The following is a 19,396-nucleotide window of genomic DNA, read 5'->3' on the forward strand; positions in this document are numbered from 1 at the left end:
GTGTGTGTGTCACCATTTCCTGGGAAGACATCCAGGTCATACCAACGGGAGGAGTTAGGTACACCTACTAAGTGGGCATGGGAGGGATTCATTTACAATGAAAGCATCTCCTCGCTCTGGAAATGAGCTGAGTTTCGAGGGGCCCTCAGACAAGATAAACCCTGGGAAGGCTCCCTGTGACTCTAAGGTACATCTGGAGCGAAAGGAAAACCATTCTCCCAAGTATCTGCTCTGTGGTGTTTCTGCTGTCCTCAGGGCCCATATGGAATGACTCCTTTTCCACATGACAGCCCTTCAAATATCTGAGGACAGCTGTTTAGAAAAGACAGCTTCTTAGGAAAGCAGGTGGCTACCCCACAGGAAATCTGAGTTTTACAAATGGAATAGGGGAAGATCCGCCTTCCCATTCTCCCCTGAAGCCCTGAGACACCACCGAAAGGGTTCAGGGGAAGATGCTGGCCCCCACCTGGGACTCCAGGAAATAGATCAGGGTCAGAGGGCCACTTAGGGTGAAACCAGTGGAGTGCTGGTAAACGTTTAATGACCGAGTCTTTAAGGAAAAGGCCTAGCTTTGTAGCGTTTGCCTATTTCTGCGGTGTAAATACTCCCACCATGGCTGATTTTAAGAAGTACACGACTGGCTGTTGTGAGCTGGTACCAGCCAGCTCCAGGCCCACCTCTGGACCTCTGCTAACATCTGACAAGTGGACAGGCCTCAGGGGAAACAGTCAGGGTGAAGATGAGATCTTCCAGGGTCTGCAGAGGTAAAGGAGAGGGGCAGTCTGTGCGGCCTGGTCCCCGGGACGGTGGGGCAGAGGCTCCTACCATCCCGGGAATTATTCTAATGTCTACACCTTGGAGTGTCTGAAGTTTGCACGCTGGCCAGTTTAGAAACATGTGTACCACCAAGGTCTCGCCAGTTTGACTCTCCCCAATCCAGACCAAAGTCTGATTGACATTAGTAGACGTGGACCAAGCACTTCTGCCGCCTGGCCAGGAGGGCGTGTTTCATCCCGCTGAATCCTCATGAAAGCCTGTGAGGTTCCCATTGTACAGATGAGGAAACTGAAGCACAGAGAGGCTGGGTATCTTGACCAAGACGTGCGGTCCGCTCGCTCGGAGCACGTCTGTTCCTGGTGCCTCCCTGTCACGAGCCGGGGACAAAAGTCAGCATCTGTCCCTGTGGTCAGTGCAGTGAGGGGGCAGCAGCCTGGGGGTGGCATTGGGAGCCCGCCGCAGGGAGCGAGGGACAGAGTGGAGCTGAGGTCCCTTCTCTCCAGGATGCCGTCCTCCCCCTCCCCCTCTGCCCACAGAATTCGCAGCTGTCCTGCCTGGGGTGGGAAGCCAGGCCACTGCTGTTCAGACCTGCAGGAGTGGAAAATCTGCAGCTTCGGTGCTCCTGGATCCCATTAAAACAAATCTCCTTGTTGACAAAAATAAAAAGAACTCAGTCGACGCCAGTATTTGCCGTTGGCGTGCCGCGTTTGCTCTCCCACAAGAAGCTGGATCCCGAGTTCCCAACTGGCACAGGCCCACGGGCTTCAAAGGGGAAATTCCAAAGCGGGCAGGGGCCTTGGCGGGGTGCGCTGGAGAATGGAAGTGCCCCACGGGGGGGCGCGGCCCGGAGATGTCCAAGCCCAGGGTCTCATTAGTGCCTAACACATTCTGTCTCATTTTCCTTGGCACCATGTCTGCATTTTCCTGGGCTGCGAGGTGGGACGTGAGTGCGGAGCGGATGCTGCTGGCAAGCTCAGCTGCAGAGCCAGTGTTTTCCGAGCTCGGGCAGCTTGGTGAGACTGAGGTACCACCGATGGGCCGCGCACCCGGGCGGGGGGGGGGGGCCACGGCCCCCGGGTCGGGTGGGAACCAGCTGGTCTCCCACATCTTTGAGCGTTGGGTCTCTGACGAGGACATATGGGGAGCCTGGCTTGCCCAGTTTATTCGCTTCTTGCAGCTGCTGTAACAAGGCACCAGAGGCGGGGGACGTGGAGGGGAGCTTCGAAATACAGAGCTTTATCATCTCCCGGTTCTGGAGGTCAGAAGTCTGAAACCAAGGTGTGGCAGGGGCAGGAGTCTCTAGGGGAGGGGGCTTCCTGCCTCTTCCAGCTGCTGGTGGCTCCAGGCGGCCCCGGGCTGGTGGCCACATCGCCCTTGTCTCTGCGTCTGTGGTCACGTGGCCTCTCCTCTTCTCCTCGTATCTCCCCTCCTTGCATCTCTTATAAGGACGCTTGTCACTGGAGTTAGGCCCACCCCCGCCTCTTGGAACCCAGCCCGGAGCGGCAGCCCCCTCAGCCCATCTAGGGCTGCCCCAGGCCCAACGCCTTTTCCCAGACCCACCCCATTGGCCCAGCGAGGGGACAGGTGCCACTGGGCCATGTCAGCTAAGGGGCCTGGGCTCAAGACGGACCTGTCTCCTGATATGTCCCACCTCCCTCCGGGTCCCCCTCCAGGTGCCCCACCCTCTGGAGGTCTCAGAAGAACAGCGTATTAGTGTTCGGTGGCTCTTATAGCAAACGACCACAAGCCAGGCGGCTAACACAGAGAGCTTCACCCTCTCCCTGTTCTGGAGCCCAGAAGTCCAGGACCAAGGGGTCTGCAGGGCCACTCCTTCTGGAGGTTCCAGGGCAGGGACCTCCCTTGTCTCTTCCAGCTCTGGTGGGTCACTCCAGACCCAGCCTCGTCTTCCCATCTCTCCTCTTCTGTGCGTCTGTTTTTAACCTCCCTCTGTCTTCCTCTTCTAAGGACAATTTCGATGGGCTTTAGGGGTAAACCAAGATGATCTCCTTATCTCAAGGTCCTTAACTTAAGCACATCTGCACAGATTCTTTTCCCAAATAAGGTCACAGTTGCAGGTTCTGGTGATCAGAGTATGGGCGTGTCTTTGGGAGCCGTTGTCAGTATCCCACAGCCAGACCTGTCCGGGGTCCCCAGTGTCAGCTCTGCACACCCTCCTTCTCGGTGCCCTGGTCCCCGCATCGGGCCCTGAGAGTCAGTGTGGGTCTGCTTGGCACTGTTTCTGCTGGAGGGCAGCAGGGAAAGGGCGTGTGCCCTGGGGTGGATGGGTGGGATCCTGGCTTCTCCACCTGGAGACTTGACAGCGCTGGCCCCCATTTCTAAATGCTCTGAGTCTGAATCCTTACCTGCGAATCACAGATGCTCTTTGTGTCACGGCAGGAGTGAGGGTTAAAAGTCACGCAGCTGCCATGTCCCTTCCAGCCAACATTGCCACCCTCGTCCTCCTCCCCCTCTGCAGGAACCCGGAGTCACTTGCAGCTCCACAGCTGCTCAGCTCAGGGACTGAGCTCAAAGATTCGGAGGAATGAATGAACTCGGGGTCTGGGTTGAACTCCACTTTGGGACACTCATTTTAAATTCTATATTCTCTTCTATTTCCTCTTATGGAAGAAAATCTAATCTGGGAGCTATTTCCATTCAAAATATTGGTTTCATACTAAAAATGAAAACAAATAAAACTAACCCCTACTGGAAAAAACAACAACCCCAGGCGGTGTTTGGCACCCCTGGGCACCGTGCCACCGCAGGCACGGCTCCACTGAGATGCATGTCCTCTCACCAGCTGCCTTGTCCCTGGCCTTGTCCCCTGCCGTTGGGGACCTTACCCTCGGGACGCAGGGAATGTAGTGGGTTCTCTGCTCTTGCACCACTGGCCCGGCATTCCAACCCATGCTGGCTGCAGTGTCTTCTCAGTCTCCGAGCTGGGGAGTACCTGAAACTCCAGGCACGGAGGCCTCTTTTATTGTGTTCGGGACGGCGGAGGGTGGAATGGTGGCCCCTGTGAATGTGACCTTACTTGCAAAAAAAGTCTTTGCAGATGTAATGAAGTTAAGAATCTTGAGAGCAGGAGAGCATTCTGGATTACCCAGGTGGGACCTAAACGCCATCACGAGGATCCTTATAAGAGAGGGAGGCTGAGGGAGATTAAAGAACAGACACACAGGAGGAGCCACGTGAAGATGACGGCCAAAACTGGAGTGATGTGGCCACAAGCCAAGGAATGCTAGAAGCCCCGAGATGCTGGAAGAGGCCAGCAGGAGACCCTTCCCTGGAGCCTCCAGAGGGAGGGCAGCTCTGGCACCTGGCTTTCAGAGAATACACTTCTGTTGTTTTAATCACCCGGTTTGTGGTCATTTGTTACAGCAGCCCTGGGACACTAACATGAGGACCAGGGTGAAGATGATGACCACAGGACAGGAGCTTCTTAAAAATTAAGCACGGTTGGGCTTCCCTGGTGGCGCAGTGGTTGAGAGTCCGCCTGCCGATGCAGGGGACACGGGTTCATGCTCCGGTCAGGGAAAACCCCACATGCCGTGGAGCGGCTGGGCCCATGAGCCATGGCCGCTGAGCCTGCGCGTCCGGAGCCTGTGCTCCGCAATGGGAGAGGCCACAACAGTGAGAGGCCCACGTACCGCAAAAAATAAATGAATAAAAATTAAGCATGGCTGTCTCAAGGAACAGGGCCCTGCTTGGATGCTGTCCCACCCAGACCCACGCCACTGCTCTGAGAGGTGAAGAAAACAGATCTGAAGGTTTCTGCCCTAAAATAACATCTGGTTTACTTTTCAGGAATACTAATAAGCATAAAAATAGGCATCCCGCCACGAAGCCTGTGCGAATTTAGGGCCCACCTTCTCCTTCCACTGCTGTTAAGTTCTTCTCATTTATTTATTTTTTAGTCTTATTTTTTAAGAGGTTAATTCATGTATTTATTCACAAGGCTAAGACACATTCCCTATAATTAGTGACAGATTTTTGTTTTCACTTCGTGAATTCTTCTGTGACTTCCTTCTTATAAATTGAGGTATAGTTGATTTATCTTCTTGTTTATTTGTTAAGCGGCAGATTTTTGTGGTCCTCCACGTGCAGCTGTCCTCGGGGCCAGGCGGAGAGGGGTTTAGGACCACCCAGGTTCCAGTCCCCACGCACCACATCCTCCTGGTGTCGCCCTCAGTTTCTGTATGTGGCGTGGGTGAGAGGATGGGGCCCTGTGGACGTGTCCCGTGGCCAGGACTTTTGAAAGAGCAGGAGCCCTGCTTCTCGGGGGCAGAGTGTGTTCGCATCTGATCCCTTAGTGGTGGTGGGTGCCGTGCGGGGAGGACCAGTCGGGAGAGACTCTGTAGGGAGATGCAGGGGTCTGCGCCCCCCTCTCAGGGCCTTGGTGCTCTCACCTGTGAAACGGGGGCACTGGCCTTTGACTCCTCACAGGACACAGCTGATGAAATGCCAAGGGCCAGGCAAATGGGGACCGGGAGGTGGCTGTGTAGGAGGATGTGAGAAGGGGGTGCTTGTGTGGAGAACAGAATATAGACCCACCCTGGGTGGGTCGAGGATCCCCGCGGTGGGGAACCTCGCTCTCCCATCTGTGGACAGGAGGGGAGACAGCACTTCCCCCCCTGGCTGCTGGGGGCCCCGCGAGGTGCCGGGCCCCAGACTCACATCGTGCAGTGGACAGCGTCCATGACGAGGGTGCATAACGGGCGGGTCGGCTTCCTGGCTGGGCCCTGGGCTCCTGGCAAGTCCAGGCTGACCCCAGCCCCTGCCTCCCCATTCCCACCTCCATCCCCATTCTGGTCTCTTCGTTCCCCACACCTGCTCTTGCTCTCTGAGCAATTCTTCACCCTGCAGTCAGAGAACTTTCCAGAACACAACTCTGATGTAGCCTTTTCCTCTTAAAACCCTCTACGCGGCCCCGTTCTCCTTGGCAAGAGTCCACACTCCCTGCCTGGGCCAGCAGAGGCCCCCAGGCTCCCGGCCTCCTCCACTCTCTGCTCCATCACGGCCCGAGGTGCAGCCCCAAGAGTCTTCCGCTGGGCCTGGGTGCGTGTGTTCCCTCTGCTGGTGGGGACCATCCAGGGAGGACATCCCTGAGAGGTGGCACCAGGCCCTGAGCGACTCCTCTGCGACTTTGGGGTCTGAGTTTCAGGGTCACCTCCTTGGGGAGCCCCCAGCCCCCCAGAGGTCGGAGCCCTCGGATGCTAGCACACAGCCGTCTCTGCTTTCCCCACCAGGGCACCTGCCCTGCCCTGAGCCCCCAGCCCCAGGCTCTGAGCTCCTGCTGCCAGCGGGGAGAACTGCCTCGGAGATGGTGTCTGACCAGGCTCCTGGCTCTGAGCCCGGGGCCCACACACAGGGCCTTACAGGGAGGGCGAGGGCGGCAGGCCCAGGCAGGGGTCCACGCAGCTATGGCAAAGGCCCTTCTGAGCTGCTTTGAATCCACGCAAGGCAAAAGGGCCGGGAGCCCACCCACCAACCAGGTGCAGGAGTGAGCTTACCCCGCAGGGAGGGGCTCGGGGGACTCAGCTAGGGCCTCGGCAGGCGTCACTCCCTGCAGGGCCACAGGAGGGCGGATCTCTGAGGGCACTTCGGCCCCTGCGGCAGCTGAAAGCGGGAACCTCTCACGGTGTGCAAAGCACCTCTGCCTGAGCCCACAGACCCGAGAGGCAAACAGAGCACTGCGGCCAGGGAGTGGCCAGAGCTCGGACGTGGGGCTGGGCCCCCCTTGCCTCCACTCACCGGTCAGTGCCTTAACCCCTCTGAGGTTCTGTTCCCTGATCGTGAGCACGTGCTCTGTGCCTGGAACAGTCCCTGCCTCATCCCCCCAAAGCAATCACACAGCCTGCAAAGGGGTCTCTCCTGGCCCATTTTCCAGACCAGGAAGCTGGGGTCCGAGTCAGCTCCGTGCACACAGAGGGCCATTTGCTCCAGGCTCTGCGGACACCTGTGCCTTCCCCTCCCAAGATGGGGTCCCGTGTGGGCCGGCGGGGAAGATGGGATGAGATCCCCATGTTCAGCAGACGCTGTCCTGGGCAGTCTAGAAACGCCCTTTACGTCTGGGGAACGGAGCCCTTTACCTCTGGGCAGCTCTCACTTACACAGACTGCTCTTACCGAGAGTCCACAGGGATTTTTCCAACTGACGTTTTTCTGGGCTGCAAACTCAACATTTGTCTAGGAAACATCTCCAGGAGGGTAACCTGCCCAGTGAGTCTGAGGCCGGGAGAGGTAGGTCCACATCCTGTTGTCTGAACAATCGTAAACTCGCTCTATGCGTCCAAAGTCCGACTGGTGCCCATCACGGGCCGTTTTGTCTGGAAATGCCATTATTTTGTGAAGTTTACTTGGCCCCCGATAGAAACATCGAGGGCATGACATGGAAAGAGCCGTGCCGCATGGAGCAGGGAGAGGGCCGTGCAGTGAGGGGCTGACAGGCCTGATTCACCCATCACGTCTCAGCCGGTCCTGGGCGCACCTGTTGCGGGCGGCTCCAGCAGTTATGCTGTCCTGCCCCTGCCCTCGATGGGGGGCGGCTCCCTGGCCATTGAGAACCATGCTGCCTGGCCTTGGGCCGGCGCTGTGCAGCCACGAAGAACTCCAGCCTCAGGTGGACCTGAGTGTCGGGTCTGCGTGATGCCAGCTGAGCGTTGAGTGGTTTGCTTGTACAGGGCTGCTGGTCCTGGACGTGAGCTCTGGGAGGGAAATAGCTCCTTTGCTGGACTCTGGGTTGGCTGGGTGAAGAGGCCTTCACTTCTTGGAGCTGTGTGGAAATTTTGACACAGTGGAGGGGGGCTTCATGGGTAAACCATTAGAGAAAACCCATAGAATTTTAGGTGCAATCACGGGGCCTTGGAGTGCAGTGTGACAGCCAGGACCAGAGCACAGGCTCCTGATTCCCTGTGCCAACTCTTTCCAGCTCAGCCCCACTCACTCTCTGGTTCACCCAGCAAATGCAGCACAGGCTGGGGGCCGGCCCGGGATGCTGACCGAGATCAGGTCCCTGGAGGGAGGGACCACGTGGCATGACCACGTGGCCTTCTGAGGCCCGGCTCCACCCACGGTACTGGGCTGCATCTGCCCACACTTGTCACGGGGACTGTGGTGCATTTCCCTGCAGCCCTGGGTCTCTCCCCGGGAAGGGCAAGGTGCTGTGGTTAGGGATGGACAGAGGAGACCCCGGCACGGAGCCTCTGCAGGAGGTGGCTCTGTCTTAGCCGCATTCTGCCTCCTCACGCCGCCCGCCGCCGCACTCCCTTGCCCGGTGTGGACAGCATCACAGATAAGACACTTAGCTCCACGTGCAGAAGGGGCGAGATTGTCGGCAGGTCAGGGTGAGCCGCCATCCAGGTCCCTCCCGCTGGGCAAGGTCCTGCCCCCACCCTCACGGGCATCAGAATGTCCCTGTTGTTCTGGAGAACAGAGAGCCCCATCCCTGGGGGTCTCCAAAAGGCCCACAGACTAGGATTGCCAAGGTGTCGTGGGCTGAATTATGTGCCCCCCTTCCAGATTCACCTATTGAACCCCGACCCCCAGCACCTCAGGATGCGACTGTCTTTGGTGAAAGGGCCTTTAAAGAAGAGACAGAGGTAATATGAAGCCACCTTCATTTTAAGGTGAGCTCGTCCAATGTGACTGGTTGTCCTTATAGAAGAGATGAGGACAAGTCTGCAGAGGGAAGGTGCGGGGAGAAGAGGGTCGTCTTCAAGCCCAGGGGCTGCCTCAGGAGAACCAGCCCTGTCCACACCCTGAGCTCCACCTCCAGCCTCCGGGATGACACGGTACATTTCTGTTGTTCAAGCCACAACACAATAGTGGCCCTAGGAAACTGATCCCCTGAGAAGCCTGGCATCTTGGGAGCTGCCCTTGGCCGTTGGCCGGCCTGGCTAGGCTCTCTCCCCGGCTCCTCCACTGTGTCAAAGTGGAGGCCTTAAAGCGGTGGATTTCCCCTAGTAGCTGTGGAGAGTCCCCTGGGATTAACAGCCACCCCACCCCAGCATGGAGGGAGAGCCCTGCTGACTGGGTGGGCGGGGCAGCAGCCCCTGGTGTGCTGAAGCCCCAGCACTGCAGGGCGCAGTGGGCAGGGCCCAGGGCTGGTAGGTGAGTCAGGGGCAGCGCAGGCAGAGGAGGGGGACCCTGGAGCCAGCCCGGCGGCCCTCTGACCGACAGCCCCCCTCGTCCTGGAGAGCAGGCTCACACAGGGTTGGGGGCCCCGGCAGGAGCTCTGGGCTCAGGCTTGGCCACCGCCCCCCCCACTTTTGCATCTGGAGCAGGTCTCCGCGTCCTCCTGCGCCCAAGGGAGCGATTTTACTCTATTGAGCCAGTGGTGCAGGTGAATGGGGCGAAGTCCTGAAGGCTCCAGCAGGAGGCTCAGAGGGGTCGCAGGAAGACCACCCAGCTGCAGGATGCAGGGGGAAGGAGGCGGCACCGGGGCCTCCCAATGCCCAGCAGGGCTTTTTAGGCCTTCCTGCCTGGCTTCTCCTCCAAGCTCCACGGGGATCCCCGGAGGCCGGCTTCTCACTCCACTTCCCAGGAAGCAGCACTGGGGAGCAGAGGTGAGGACTCACTGGCCCAAGGTCCCCCGGCCGGCGGTTCCTGATGCTGGAGTTGCAGCTGAGTCGGGAACTCTGGAGTTGGCCTGGCCCCAGACACCCCCCTGCAGGATGCAGCTGCGGCCACGGGTGCGGGGTACAGGTTTGGAGCATCCTCCTCGGGCAGCCTGGGGGAACCTCGAGGCCACTTCCACTGCTGTGAGTAACTGGGGGCAGCTCTAGCCCCTCAGTCCACCAGGCAGCAGCTCCCCAGTCCATCCTGGGCCCAGCGGGCCATGACCTCTTGTAGGGCAAGCAGGTCACCGGGTTCCTCCACCTGCTCTGTGGGTCTGTGAGCACCCGCCTGTGAGAGGGGGAAGGAGAGAAGGAGCCCAGTTGTCCCGGAGGGCTTCCCCAGGCTTTCCCCAGCCAGGCGATGACCCTGGGAGGCTGGGTGGCCCCTTAAGGTGGGAGGGTGGGAAATGAAACAACCCGCAAGAGGGTAACACTTGGGGCTTGTCATGGACGCTGAGAGCCACGACTCTGCCGCTTGAGAAAAATCAATGAGGGGGGACTTCTCTGGCGGTCCAGTGGTTAAGAATCTCCTTCCGGTGCAGGGGACTCGGGTTCGATCCCTGGTCTGGGAACTAAGATCCCAAACGCCGCAGGGCAACTAAGCCTGCGCGCCACAGCTACAGAGCCCATGTGCTCTGGAGCCCATGAGCCACAACTAGAGAGAAGCCCATGCGCCCCAACAAAGAGCCCCCACGCCGCAATGAAAAGATCCCGCGTGCCACAACTAAGACCCGACACAGCCAAGAAAAAAAGAAAAGAAAAGAAAAAAAATCATTGAGAAGAACTTACAGCAGGGGAAGGAGAAGGTGGGCAGCAGGTCCCAGGTGCCAAGCTGGGGGCACACCCGGCCTGCCAGGCACTGTGGGAGATACACAGCCATGGGCGACCAGGGGTGTGCAGAGCCCTGGATGGCGGTGCGTCCCTCCCATGCTGGAGTACCATGAGTAGAAGTCCACGCACAGGGAGGGACCGGGTGGGAACGTGGCAGTAGTTTCAGGAGGGGAGGGAGGCACACAGGCAAGCGGGTTCTGCTCACCGTACAGGAGTTGAGGGGAAGAGACTGGGTTGGCGGCTGGCCGGGGGCTGGGTGCCTTTGCTCACTGCAGACATCCTAGAGCCCAGAGTGAAAGAAACAGTTTTCAAAGGACTCCCCAATTTAATCAGTTATGGGAGGGCCAAGGGATGCTCCTTGGGTTCAACCACCACCGGGCATTGTTGCAAGGATTTGGGCGAGGCGATCTGCATCTTTCCCGCCCGAAGGTAAATCTGGTTTCAAATTCAGGCTCGGCCACGGATGGATGGGCTGGTACTTTGGGTAAGTCCTTTACCTTCTCTGATCCCCAATTCCCTTGTCTGTAGAGGGGAGAAATGACAGTATTCCCTACTGCTGTGTGTGACCTGATGCAAGAGCAGCTTTAAAGTGGGAAACACATGTGGCTGGCTGGTACTTCTGCTGTTCCCACTGGAATAACAATTGTGACCAGGCGTCACGGTTACTCTCTTACAGTCCTGGGCAGACAGGCCAGGCTGCTCAGTTTGGGGATTTTTTTTGAGTTTTCCAGTGGGATAGAAACTTACTTCCTCACCCAAGTCTAGGTGTGGATGAGCCCACCTTTGTCTCAAGCTTTCTCTTTACTGTGAGCTCAGCTCTCTGGGGGACCCTGGGTGTCCCTTGACTATCAGCTCTTGAGGGACCAGATGACCGCCCTGAGTTCCAGGTGTTGGGAGGGCTGGCTGGCCAACACAGAGGCACCCGTAACTGTCACAGAAGGAGCACCCTGTGTCCTTGGGGGAAACTGGAGCCCTGAGTCTGCACTATCTTCTGATAACTAGACCACTGACCTATGGTAGCATCCCAAGTCTTTGGGAGAAGCTGGCCTTCCCCTGGTGGGGGGGTCGTTCCAGGGGCCAGGTGGAGCTGGGGGCTCAGGGAGTGTCTGATGGAATTTCTCTCTCATTAAGGCACACAAAGGACCAGCTCCAACGGAACCAACACACACAACTTACACACACAGACACACACGCACACACACGTTTCCCCGATCATATATGTGATTTATACAGGTTGTAAAACAACAACAAAGGACTGTAAAAAGCCAGAAAGACCGTTTAGCTTTACTTTGTGAGTCTCATCCTTTTCCCGAGCAACATTTAGTGCCGCCGCGAAGGGTACGTGGGGCAGATGTGGACCATCAGGGTAGCACCAGTGAACCACCACCTGGCTCAAGAGGCAGTATGTGGCCATCCCAGCAAACCTAACCTCTACCCACCTCCCCTCCCTTCCTGTTTCCAGAATGATGGGAATGAAAATGCATCTGGGGAGTTTCACGCCCAGTCTGGAGATGTAACTGGAGCATCACTGCTGAACTGTTTGTTCAAAGGGGATGCGGATGGCTTAGGGTTTGAAAAGCCCCGACTCACCTTCCCTCCTCTTTAAAAACCAGCTCTGTTGCTCTTCGCGGAAGGGGTGTGAGCGGGGTTTCAGCAGGTTATGTGGGGAGCCAGGTGGGAGGGGCTGCTACCGGCCACCGGAGCCTGGCAGGCGTCCTGCTCCAGGGAGACCTCACCAAGGCTTAAAGAAGCGGAGGGAGAGAGGCAGTGCCCAGTGTCAGTGCCAGGGCAGCAGCGCCCCAACCCCTCACCCCTCTGCCGGCTGTCACCTCCCCAAGGGGTGTCTTCTTTGCTTTCCTTTTTGTGGCAGAGGGGTCTCCACGCAGTAGGAGGGAGTGAGTGGGGAGCGGGTGCTGGCCAAGTTCGCCTGATTAATATCCAGGATGTGTGGCATCCGAGCTCCCTCGGAGAACTCTTGGGAGCCTCGATCCCAGCCTGGGCACGGATGCCCAATCTGCAGTGGGGGAAGGTGGAGGGCGGGTCGTCTCTCTCGGGGTGGACATGTCTGCCACAGTCTTGGGCGCCCCGATCTGGCTGGATTGGAAGTTCAGTCTCCACCCAGAAGAGGAGCTCTGAACTCCAAGTAAACGAAAAAGGCGGGGTGAGCTGCAACGTCCTTTTTAAACCCCAAATGATCGAACTCGGGGCCCCTCCACACTGGTTCTGGGGCTCGGCCAGGTGCGGGCACCTGCGGGGGGGGAAAGCGGGGTGCAGCGTGGGCCGCCGGGCCCCGTCCGACCGCGCTCGCCGGCAGAGCTGGGGGCGCCGGGCCCTCGCCGAGTCCGCGCCCGCCCCGGGCCAGCCCCTTCCTCGCTGCCGCTCGCCCGCTGGCCCCACCCCCTCGCCCGCTGCGCCCAGTGGGAGGCGGGGGCCGGCCCGGCCGAGCCGAGCGCCGGCTCTGATTTGCTGCGGGCGCGGGGGAGCCACGGCCTCCTCGGGTGCCGTCCCCGAGAGAGGGAGGGAGGGAAAGGGGGAAAAGTGCTCGGCGGCCGAGGCGAGGTCCGCACTCCTCGTTCGTCCCCGCGGCCGGCGCAGGACCTCATTCGAGCGCAGCGCCCACGGGGAGCGAGTCGTGGGGCGGCGGCGGCGGCGGCGGCGGCGGCGAGGAGGAGGCCAGAAGGAGTCGGAGGAGGCGGGGGAGGTCAGGGCGAGCGAGCCGAGCGGGGGTCCCGGCCGCCCCGCGGGCCAAGGTCGAGCCCTCCCGCCCGTGGGCGAGCGCGCCAGCCGACCCTCCAGAGAGCCACCGCCACAAAGAGAACGGGTCGGCGGCTGCTCCCATGATTCCCTAAAGTTGTGCCGGCCCCGCTGAGTTGTGCCCCGCGCCCCGTGCGTCCCCGCGCGCCCAACCCGCGCCCGCGCCCCGCCGGCATGGACGTCCACACCCGCTGGAAAGCGCGCAGCCCGCTCCTCCCGGGCGCCCCGCTGCTGTCCCCGCCGTTGCTGCTGCTGCTGCTGCTGCTGTGGGCGCCGCCTCCGAGCCGCGCAGGTAAGGGCTGGGCGCTCGGGCGCGGGGGGCCGGGGGCCAGGAGGCCGGGGCCGGCGCGGCTGTCATCCCCGGACGCCCGGCCTCTTCCGCGCGTGCACGACCTTCCCCCACTGGGCTGTGGAATGCACGGGCCGGGACTCCGAATGCCATTCGTCGGGGGCCCCGGAGAGGGAAACGCGCCGGCACAATACTCCCCACGTCAAACGGGCCGGCGGGTGGGGCTGTCGGGGAGCCGAGGAAGGGCTCTGCGTTGGATCAGCCGGAGGGCTTGTCCACCAGGCAGGCAAACTTTTGTCCCGAAACTTTGCGTTCTCTGTCCCACATCACAAGCGCGCAGCTCTGGCCCACACAGCCCCGCTGCAGAACTTCCTTTCCTGAAACCCGGGAAGGGTCGCCCCCTAGAGTCGCAGCGGGCCAGTTCCGGCCGGGCCTCCTGGGATGGGGGGCTGCTGGGGAGAATCCCAGCAGCTGAGCCCCCCAGCCCAGGACTTCTCCAAGCACCCTCTTCCTCTGCCTCCGGACCCGGCTGCCTCTCCCTTTCCCAGGGAACAGAGCTTCCTGTGGTCCCCACCATCTAAGTACTCAGTGAGTGCTACTGGGGAGCCCCGGGGAGGGGTGGGGGAGAAGCCCTGCTCTAATCCCACCTCTCGACCTCCTGGAAGGCAGTTTTTCTTGGGTTAGCTGCCCAGAGACGGGATTCTTGGAGCAAAGGCGGGAGATGCTCTCGGAGTCTTGGCTGTGAGGGGTTCAGATGACACACAGATGTGGGACTCCTTCTGCCAGAGGTCTGCCCTTAGAAGGAGCTGTCTCCAGTGGATGGCGTCCGCCAGGCCAGCACTGACGATGTGCCTGCCTAGATGCCTGCAGCTCCAGCTCTCTCCCACACAGCTTCCTGACAGGACAGTGGTTTTTCTAAGCATCACCTTTTGTGGTTACCTGTGGGATGGGACCTCACAAGCCTCGGTCGTCGGAGCCCGAGGCCCCGAAAGTCCTCTGGGGCCCCATTAACAAACGCGGAGACGAGGTTCAGAGGCGCTATTGCAGGGTCAAGGGAAGTGCGGGCAGAGGGATGGGACGGTGGCTCAGTGGACAGCAGGACCAGCCGGGGTCCCCTGTGAGAAGACACCGCTTTACTGCCTTCGCTCTTCTCTCCGCTTTGTCATTTGAAGACATGTGGGAAGAATCACTTCCGTGTTCCACTTGCCAGTTAAGACATTCTGTCCCTCTTTCCTGGTACAGTGAGTGCTTGGTGGGCCAGAGGGGGTGAGCAGGAATCAGGGTGTCCAGCCAGTCAGGGGCTGGGGGAGCGGAGGGGAGCCTGGCCTGGCTCTGGGGACCTGGGGTCTTAGCCCTGGGCTACCACCTACGTGCCCTGGATCCCAGGCTAACTGGCTTTGTGTTTCCCCCGGGGTCACTGGAGATGGGAGACAGTGGCGGCCTCCAGAAAAGTGGCACGGAGCAGGGTGGGGATGTGGTCATGGGACCCCTGTAGGCCCAGGGCCATAGCCCTGTCCCAGCTCCTCTGCCGGGCTTTCCTCTAGGAAGTCAGGTGGGAATCCTTCAGGGGAGTCGCCACCCCCAAAAGCCGGGGCTGGGCACTGGCTGGGGAGCACACAGAGCATGCGTTCGCCTGGGTTTGGGGTCGGCTGTCTGTACCACTCCCCATCTCTGCCCCCCGCCCGTCTCCGGTTTCCCTTCCTAACTGAGTGTGGCGTGAGGTGGATGCCTGGACCGTGGCCGTAGAGCTGGACATTTTGCTCTTGTCGAAAAGACGCTGAGAGCCTGTGAAGAAGCCACCTCTCTGGGTGGGTTTCACAGACCTCCCCTCACCGCCACGAGGGTGGGACCCTTTTGGAAGTCATCGTCAGTGCGTGGCCAGCGGGAACGGCTGTCCACTGACATGCGGGGGCGGGCGGGGGGGCAGGAGAGGCCGTCTGCAGGCAGCTCTTCTCTTCTCCATTTTGAGATCCACCAGATGTTTTTTGAGTTCCCTCTGAACATGGCTCTTTTTCCTACCTTCTTCTTGGCCAAGCGTGTGAAGGAATGAAAAGTCAGATTGCATTTGGGGCCGTTTAACATTGTAACGGGCAAAGGAGAGTAAGTGAAATGAAACATGACCCCAATATTTGGAAATTGAGGTCATCTCCTCGGCACATCATTGGTTGACGCCAGTCACGTGATCGCTGTTGGCAATAATTTGGTGGGAAGAGTTGTCCAAATTTTGTGGGACTTGACAGACATCGAATGGTTAAATTTCCTCTGACTCAATCAAGTTGGCTGAAAAGACAGCCTTTTCCATCTTCCCCTCCCCTTCCCCCTCCTCCCCATAAAAGAGCAGTCAGTGGGAGGAGTTCAGAAGCCAAGCTGATTCCCCGAAGCCCTCTATCTCCTCTGGTCCAGATTTTAGTGGCTGCAGGGCTTGGAGCTCGGGTCGCTGCCCAGCGCTGTGACCACCCGGCAGTGGCCACGGGCAGGAGTTTCTTCCTTGGGAGGAAGCACAAAGTTCCCTTGTCCCGTGATGTCGCTCCCTGGCTGTTCCTGGGGTGCTGGCCAGAGCCTGCCCCGTTACCCCACCCTTCAGATATCTCTGGACTCTCCCGCAGCCACGCCCTTAGCCGAGCACAGCTGATGCCTGCCTGCCCCGCCCCTGCCCTCTGGCTGTCTGGCCCCCGTCTCCCACTCCTGCCTGTTCCCTGGGCCACGGACATTGTTGGGTGGAGCAGAGGGGTGTGGGGAACCGACACCCACTGCCCCCTGCCCCGCACTGAATAACGGTGACAGTGAGCGCAGACTCGCTCTGAGCCCCCGAGGGTCGAGGATGAGTCACGCGCACCCCGAGGCCGCGTTGCTGTGCCCACGGTGGAGCCTGGGATTTGCAGAGCGGAGCCGGGCAGGGTCGCTGGCCCCTGGGACGCCCGCGCCCGTGGTACCGATTGGAATGAATTTGCTGGCATTTGCCTGGTCTGCTCTTAGCCCTGTGCCCACATCATCTCCTTGGACCCTCATCCCGGCCTGCAAGGTGAGGGGGGGTGCTGGCACTCTGAGAGGCCCAGGGAACAGGGGGCTGGGACTGCACGCTCTGGGTCAGTCTGGTCTCTGCACCTGGGCGCTGAGTGAGCTTCTCCACGGGGGAGGCCCAGTGCCTGGAGCTGCTGTCAGCCTGGGGCTCAGCCCAGACACGGCCCTGGGACCAGGGAGGGGTTCCATTGGGCCCCAGCAGACTGTTTCGGTTCCTTCCTGCCCCCTACACCCCTGCTTTTTATCCGAATGCTATCAAGGGGCACCTGGGGCCTGCAGTCTCCACTCCGCTTTCACCAGGCCCTTCACTCACTGGCGTGACCCGATGACCCCTGGAGGCTTTGCCTGCGCCGGGCCTGCTTGTGGGAAGGCTGAGGTGACAGAGCGCCCAGCTGCAGGGCCCACAGGCTGCCGCGAGGCACGCATGTGGACACCGTTGGTTGTACTGTTCATTCTCCTGCCGAGCGTGTCTGCAGGGTTGGCCCCTTGGGGAGATCTGGGGCAGCTTCCTGGAGGAGGTGATGCTAAACTTGGCCTTTCCTTTCTTCCCCTTCCTTTTGTTCCGAAGGGCCTCCTTTGCAGGTGCCCTCCTCCACCTCTGGCTTTTGTCTCCTCCGTGCCTCTTCCCCGCAGACATCCCACCCCGCCGCTTCACTGTTCTCCCGGAGCTGCTTCCCTTGGCTGGAAAGCCCCTCATTAACTTGGTTGGCAGGGCGCCTCCAGCACCGCCTGCCCCGGCAGTGCTGTGCCAGCAGAAGTGGCCGCTGTGAGATAGAGGGGGCCTCTGAGGGGACAGGAGGGAGGCCGGGGCCTTCCTTAACCCTCTCTGGGTTAAGAGATGATCTGAGGGATGCCGCCTGCCCTGGCCTGGGCGGGTCCTGCGCACTTTGGGTCCCCTGTTTGGGGAGGCAGGGGCATGGGGGGACAGTCCTTGGCAGTCAGATTGTTGAACCCAGGGCAGCGTGGACGGTTCCTCTGCCTCTAAGGGGTTGGCTGGGCGGGGGCCAGCCACCGTGCCTCAGCTTTCCTGTCTGGGAAACGGGGAGAAACGGCTTTCTCGCTTTGAGGGTGGTTACGGAGACTGAGGCGATCTACAGAGACCGCGTGTGGAATGTCGAGGCACAGGAAGCCCCTGATGAGCGGAGGGTCTTATTATAGCTACTGTTTTGGGTGGTGTTTCTGCAGAAGGAAAAAGCGCAGGGTTGCCACGATCCTCTCTAAATGCGAGTATTCCAGCGGGAGCCCAGCTGAGGGAGGCGTGTCTGTCCAAGGAGGCTCTGGGGGCTGGTGAGACCCCCAGTCCTCTGCCATCCACAAGTGACTCAGCCCGGGCCCCCCCACTCTCATCAGCACCCCCATATGCTCCGTGGGTCCATTTCCCACGACACCTTGTGGGGTCGCGGTAAAGGTCACCCCAGGCAGCATATGTGAAAATGCTTTACTAGCCCATTGGAGGGTTGTACGCCCGTGTGTGCGTTTGTGTGTATGTGTCCAAGCGTGTGTGTGCATGTGATGTGAGCGTTCCTTTGGATGCATGTGTGTGACGTGTCCGTGTGTGTCTGTCCACGTGTCCACGAGTATGCACGCCCACATCCACGCACAGGTCCATGTGTTTTCAGGGTCTGCTCAGGCAGGGCCTGGTGTGCTTGAGGTGCTCACGGCAAGGCCGCGTCTCTCTCCTTATCGTGCCCCAGCCCTGCGGGATTGGAGATGAGGAGATGACCCGTGGCCACGGAGCCCCCTGGGCAGCCACGAGGCGTTGGGTCCAGCCCCGGCACAGACTCAGTCCAGCTGGGTCTGATAATCTGAGTCTCCTTTTGCTCACAGGAGGGCGATGTTATATTATAGCTTCTGCTTCTCCCTCTGTTTATTTCTCCCTTGTAATCGACTCATCTGGTGTCAGCCCTTGGCCAAATGTTAGTTTTAAGCTTTCTGGCCTGGCTCGTGGAGACATTGAAGTCCTGAAGGTGGAGCCTGTGTTGGCCCTTCTCCCAGGCAGAGCCGCCCCTGCCACAGGACACGGCATGGAGACCCGGTGTGGGGGACGGCTCGGGGCCGGCGGCCTGGGCCCACGTCCCGCCCCACCCCCGCCAGCAGTGCACTTTGCCTCAGTTTCCCTATCTGCAGGAAGCGGTGATGGCTGTGACTCCTGCAGGATTTTCGAGAGGGTTCAGCGCATCGCGTGTGCAAAGCGCAGAGCAAGCCCCTGTCACCGTTGTCACTATTACGTCCTCCCTGGGCCCCCAGGCAGCAGCAGGTCTGGGGTCCAGGGTGAGTTCTTGGCTCTGCTCACTGGCTGGCTGTATGAGTCACCCCCTCTGTCCTGGGAACCGTCACCCTGGTGCCCCCTCGCGAGTGAGCATGAAAAGGGGTTACACAGCCCCCGGTGAGCTTACTGGAGCCCTCGCTGCCACTTTTGCGGTCTGTGCCCCAGCATGGAGGCGCCTGCATCCCGGAGCAGTCGTGGGGCGGGTCACGTGCAGCACGCCCCTCCCCTTCTTCCTCAGGCCACCCCCACTGTACAAGGAGGAATGGGGGCCTCAGGGATGGGAATGGACCTGCCCATGTCCCGCCTCAAAGACTCTGGTCTTCTGCCCCAGAGACATGACGGTGGGTGATGGCTGGTGATCTGGAAGGACATCTGGGGCGGGTGCGTTGGGGGTTTTGCTAACTCAGACGTTGTTCCTGCACCCGCGCGGCCCCAGCGTCTGGGGCAAAGCCCGTAGAATGAATGAGTGAATGCTCCGTTGGATGCGTGGGGATTCGTGGTGGGGTGATGGGGGGGTCGCTCTGTGTTACATGTCATGCTGTCTGAGCCGTCATCCCATCAGCTTAGACTCACCCGCTAGTTTTTCTGGCAGGTTCCCAACCTATGTCATAACCCACAGTAGGAGTAAATGTCGCCACTCTTTGGTGACTCAGACCTAAGAAATGGTACCACAGTCTGACCCACTTTTCTCCACGTCTCATTACACAGAGCTCCAGGGGCCCGTTTCCTGCGATGTCTCTGTGCATGAAATGGGGGATTCCTTTATTTCCTGTCTCCTAGACCTGTGTTCTTTTGGGGGAAATTCACTCTTCTGTCCTGTTCTTTTCTGCCAGCACCT

At 59.8% G+C, this 19,396-nt stretch overlaps 1 protein-coding gene across 3 annotated transcripts in view; it reads left to right on the forward strand.

The window, feature by feature from the left end:
* Positions 1–12,759: 12,759 nt before the first annotated feature.
* COL5A1 (collagen type V alpha 1 chain) overlaps positions 12,760–19,396 on the forward strand; it is a 155,072-nt gene continuing 148,435 nt past the window's right edge. For 2 of the 3 annotated variants that reach the window (XM_067742804.1, XM_067742805.1), the window contains exon 1: positions 12,760–13,271. In XM_067742804.1, the coding sequence (XP_067598905.1) occupies positions 13,154–13,271 (118 nt within the window). In that variant the 5' untranslated portion in view covers positions 12,760–13,153. The remainder of the gene's footprint in view (positions 13,272–19,396) is intronic. The other variant, XM_067742803.1, reaches the window with a different exon arrangement.

The sequence above is a fragment of the Pseudorca crassidens genome, chromosome 7 (assembly GCF_039906515.1).
Source record: "Pseudorca crassidens isolate mPseCra1 chromosome 7, mPseCra1.hap1, whole genome shotgun sequence".
Taxonomy (NCBI): Eukaryota; Metazoa; Chordata; class Mammalia; order Artiodactyla; family Delphinidae; genus Pseudorca; species Pseudorca crassidens.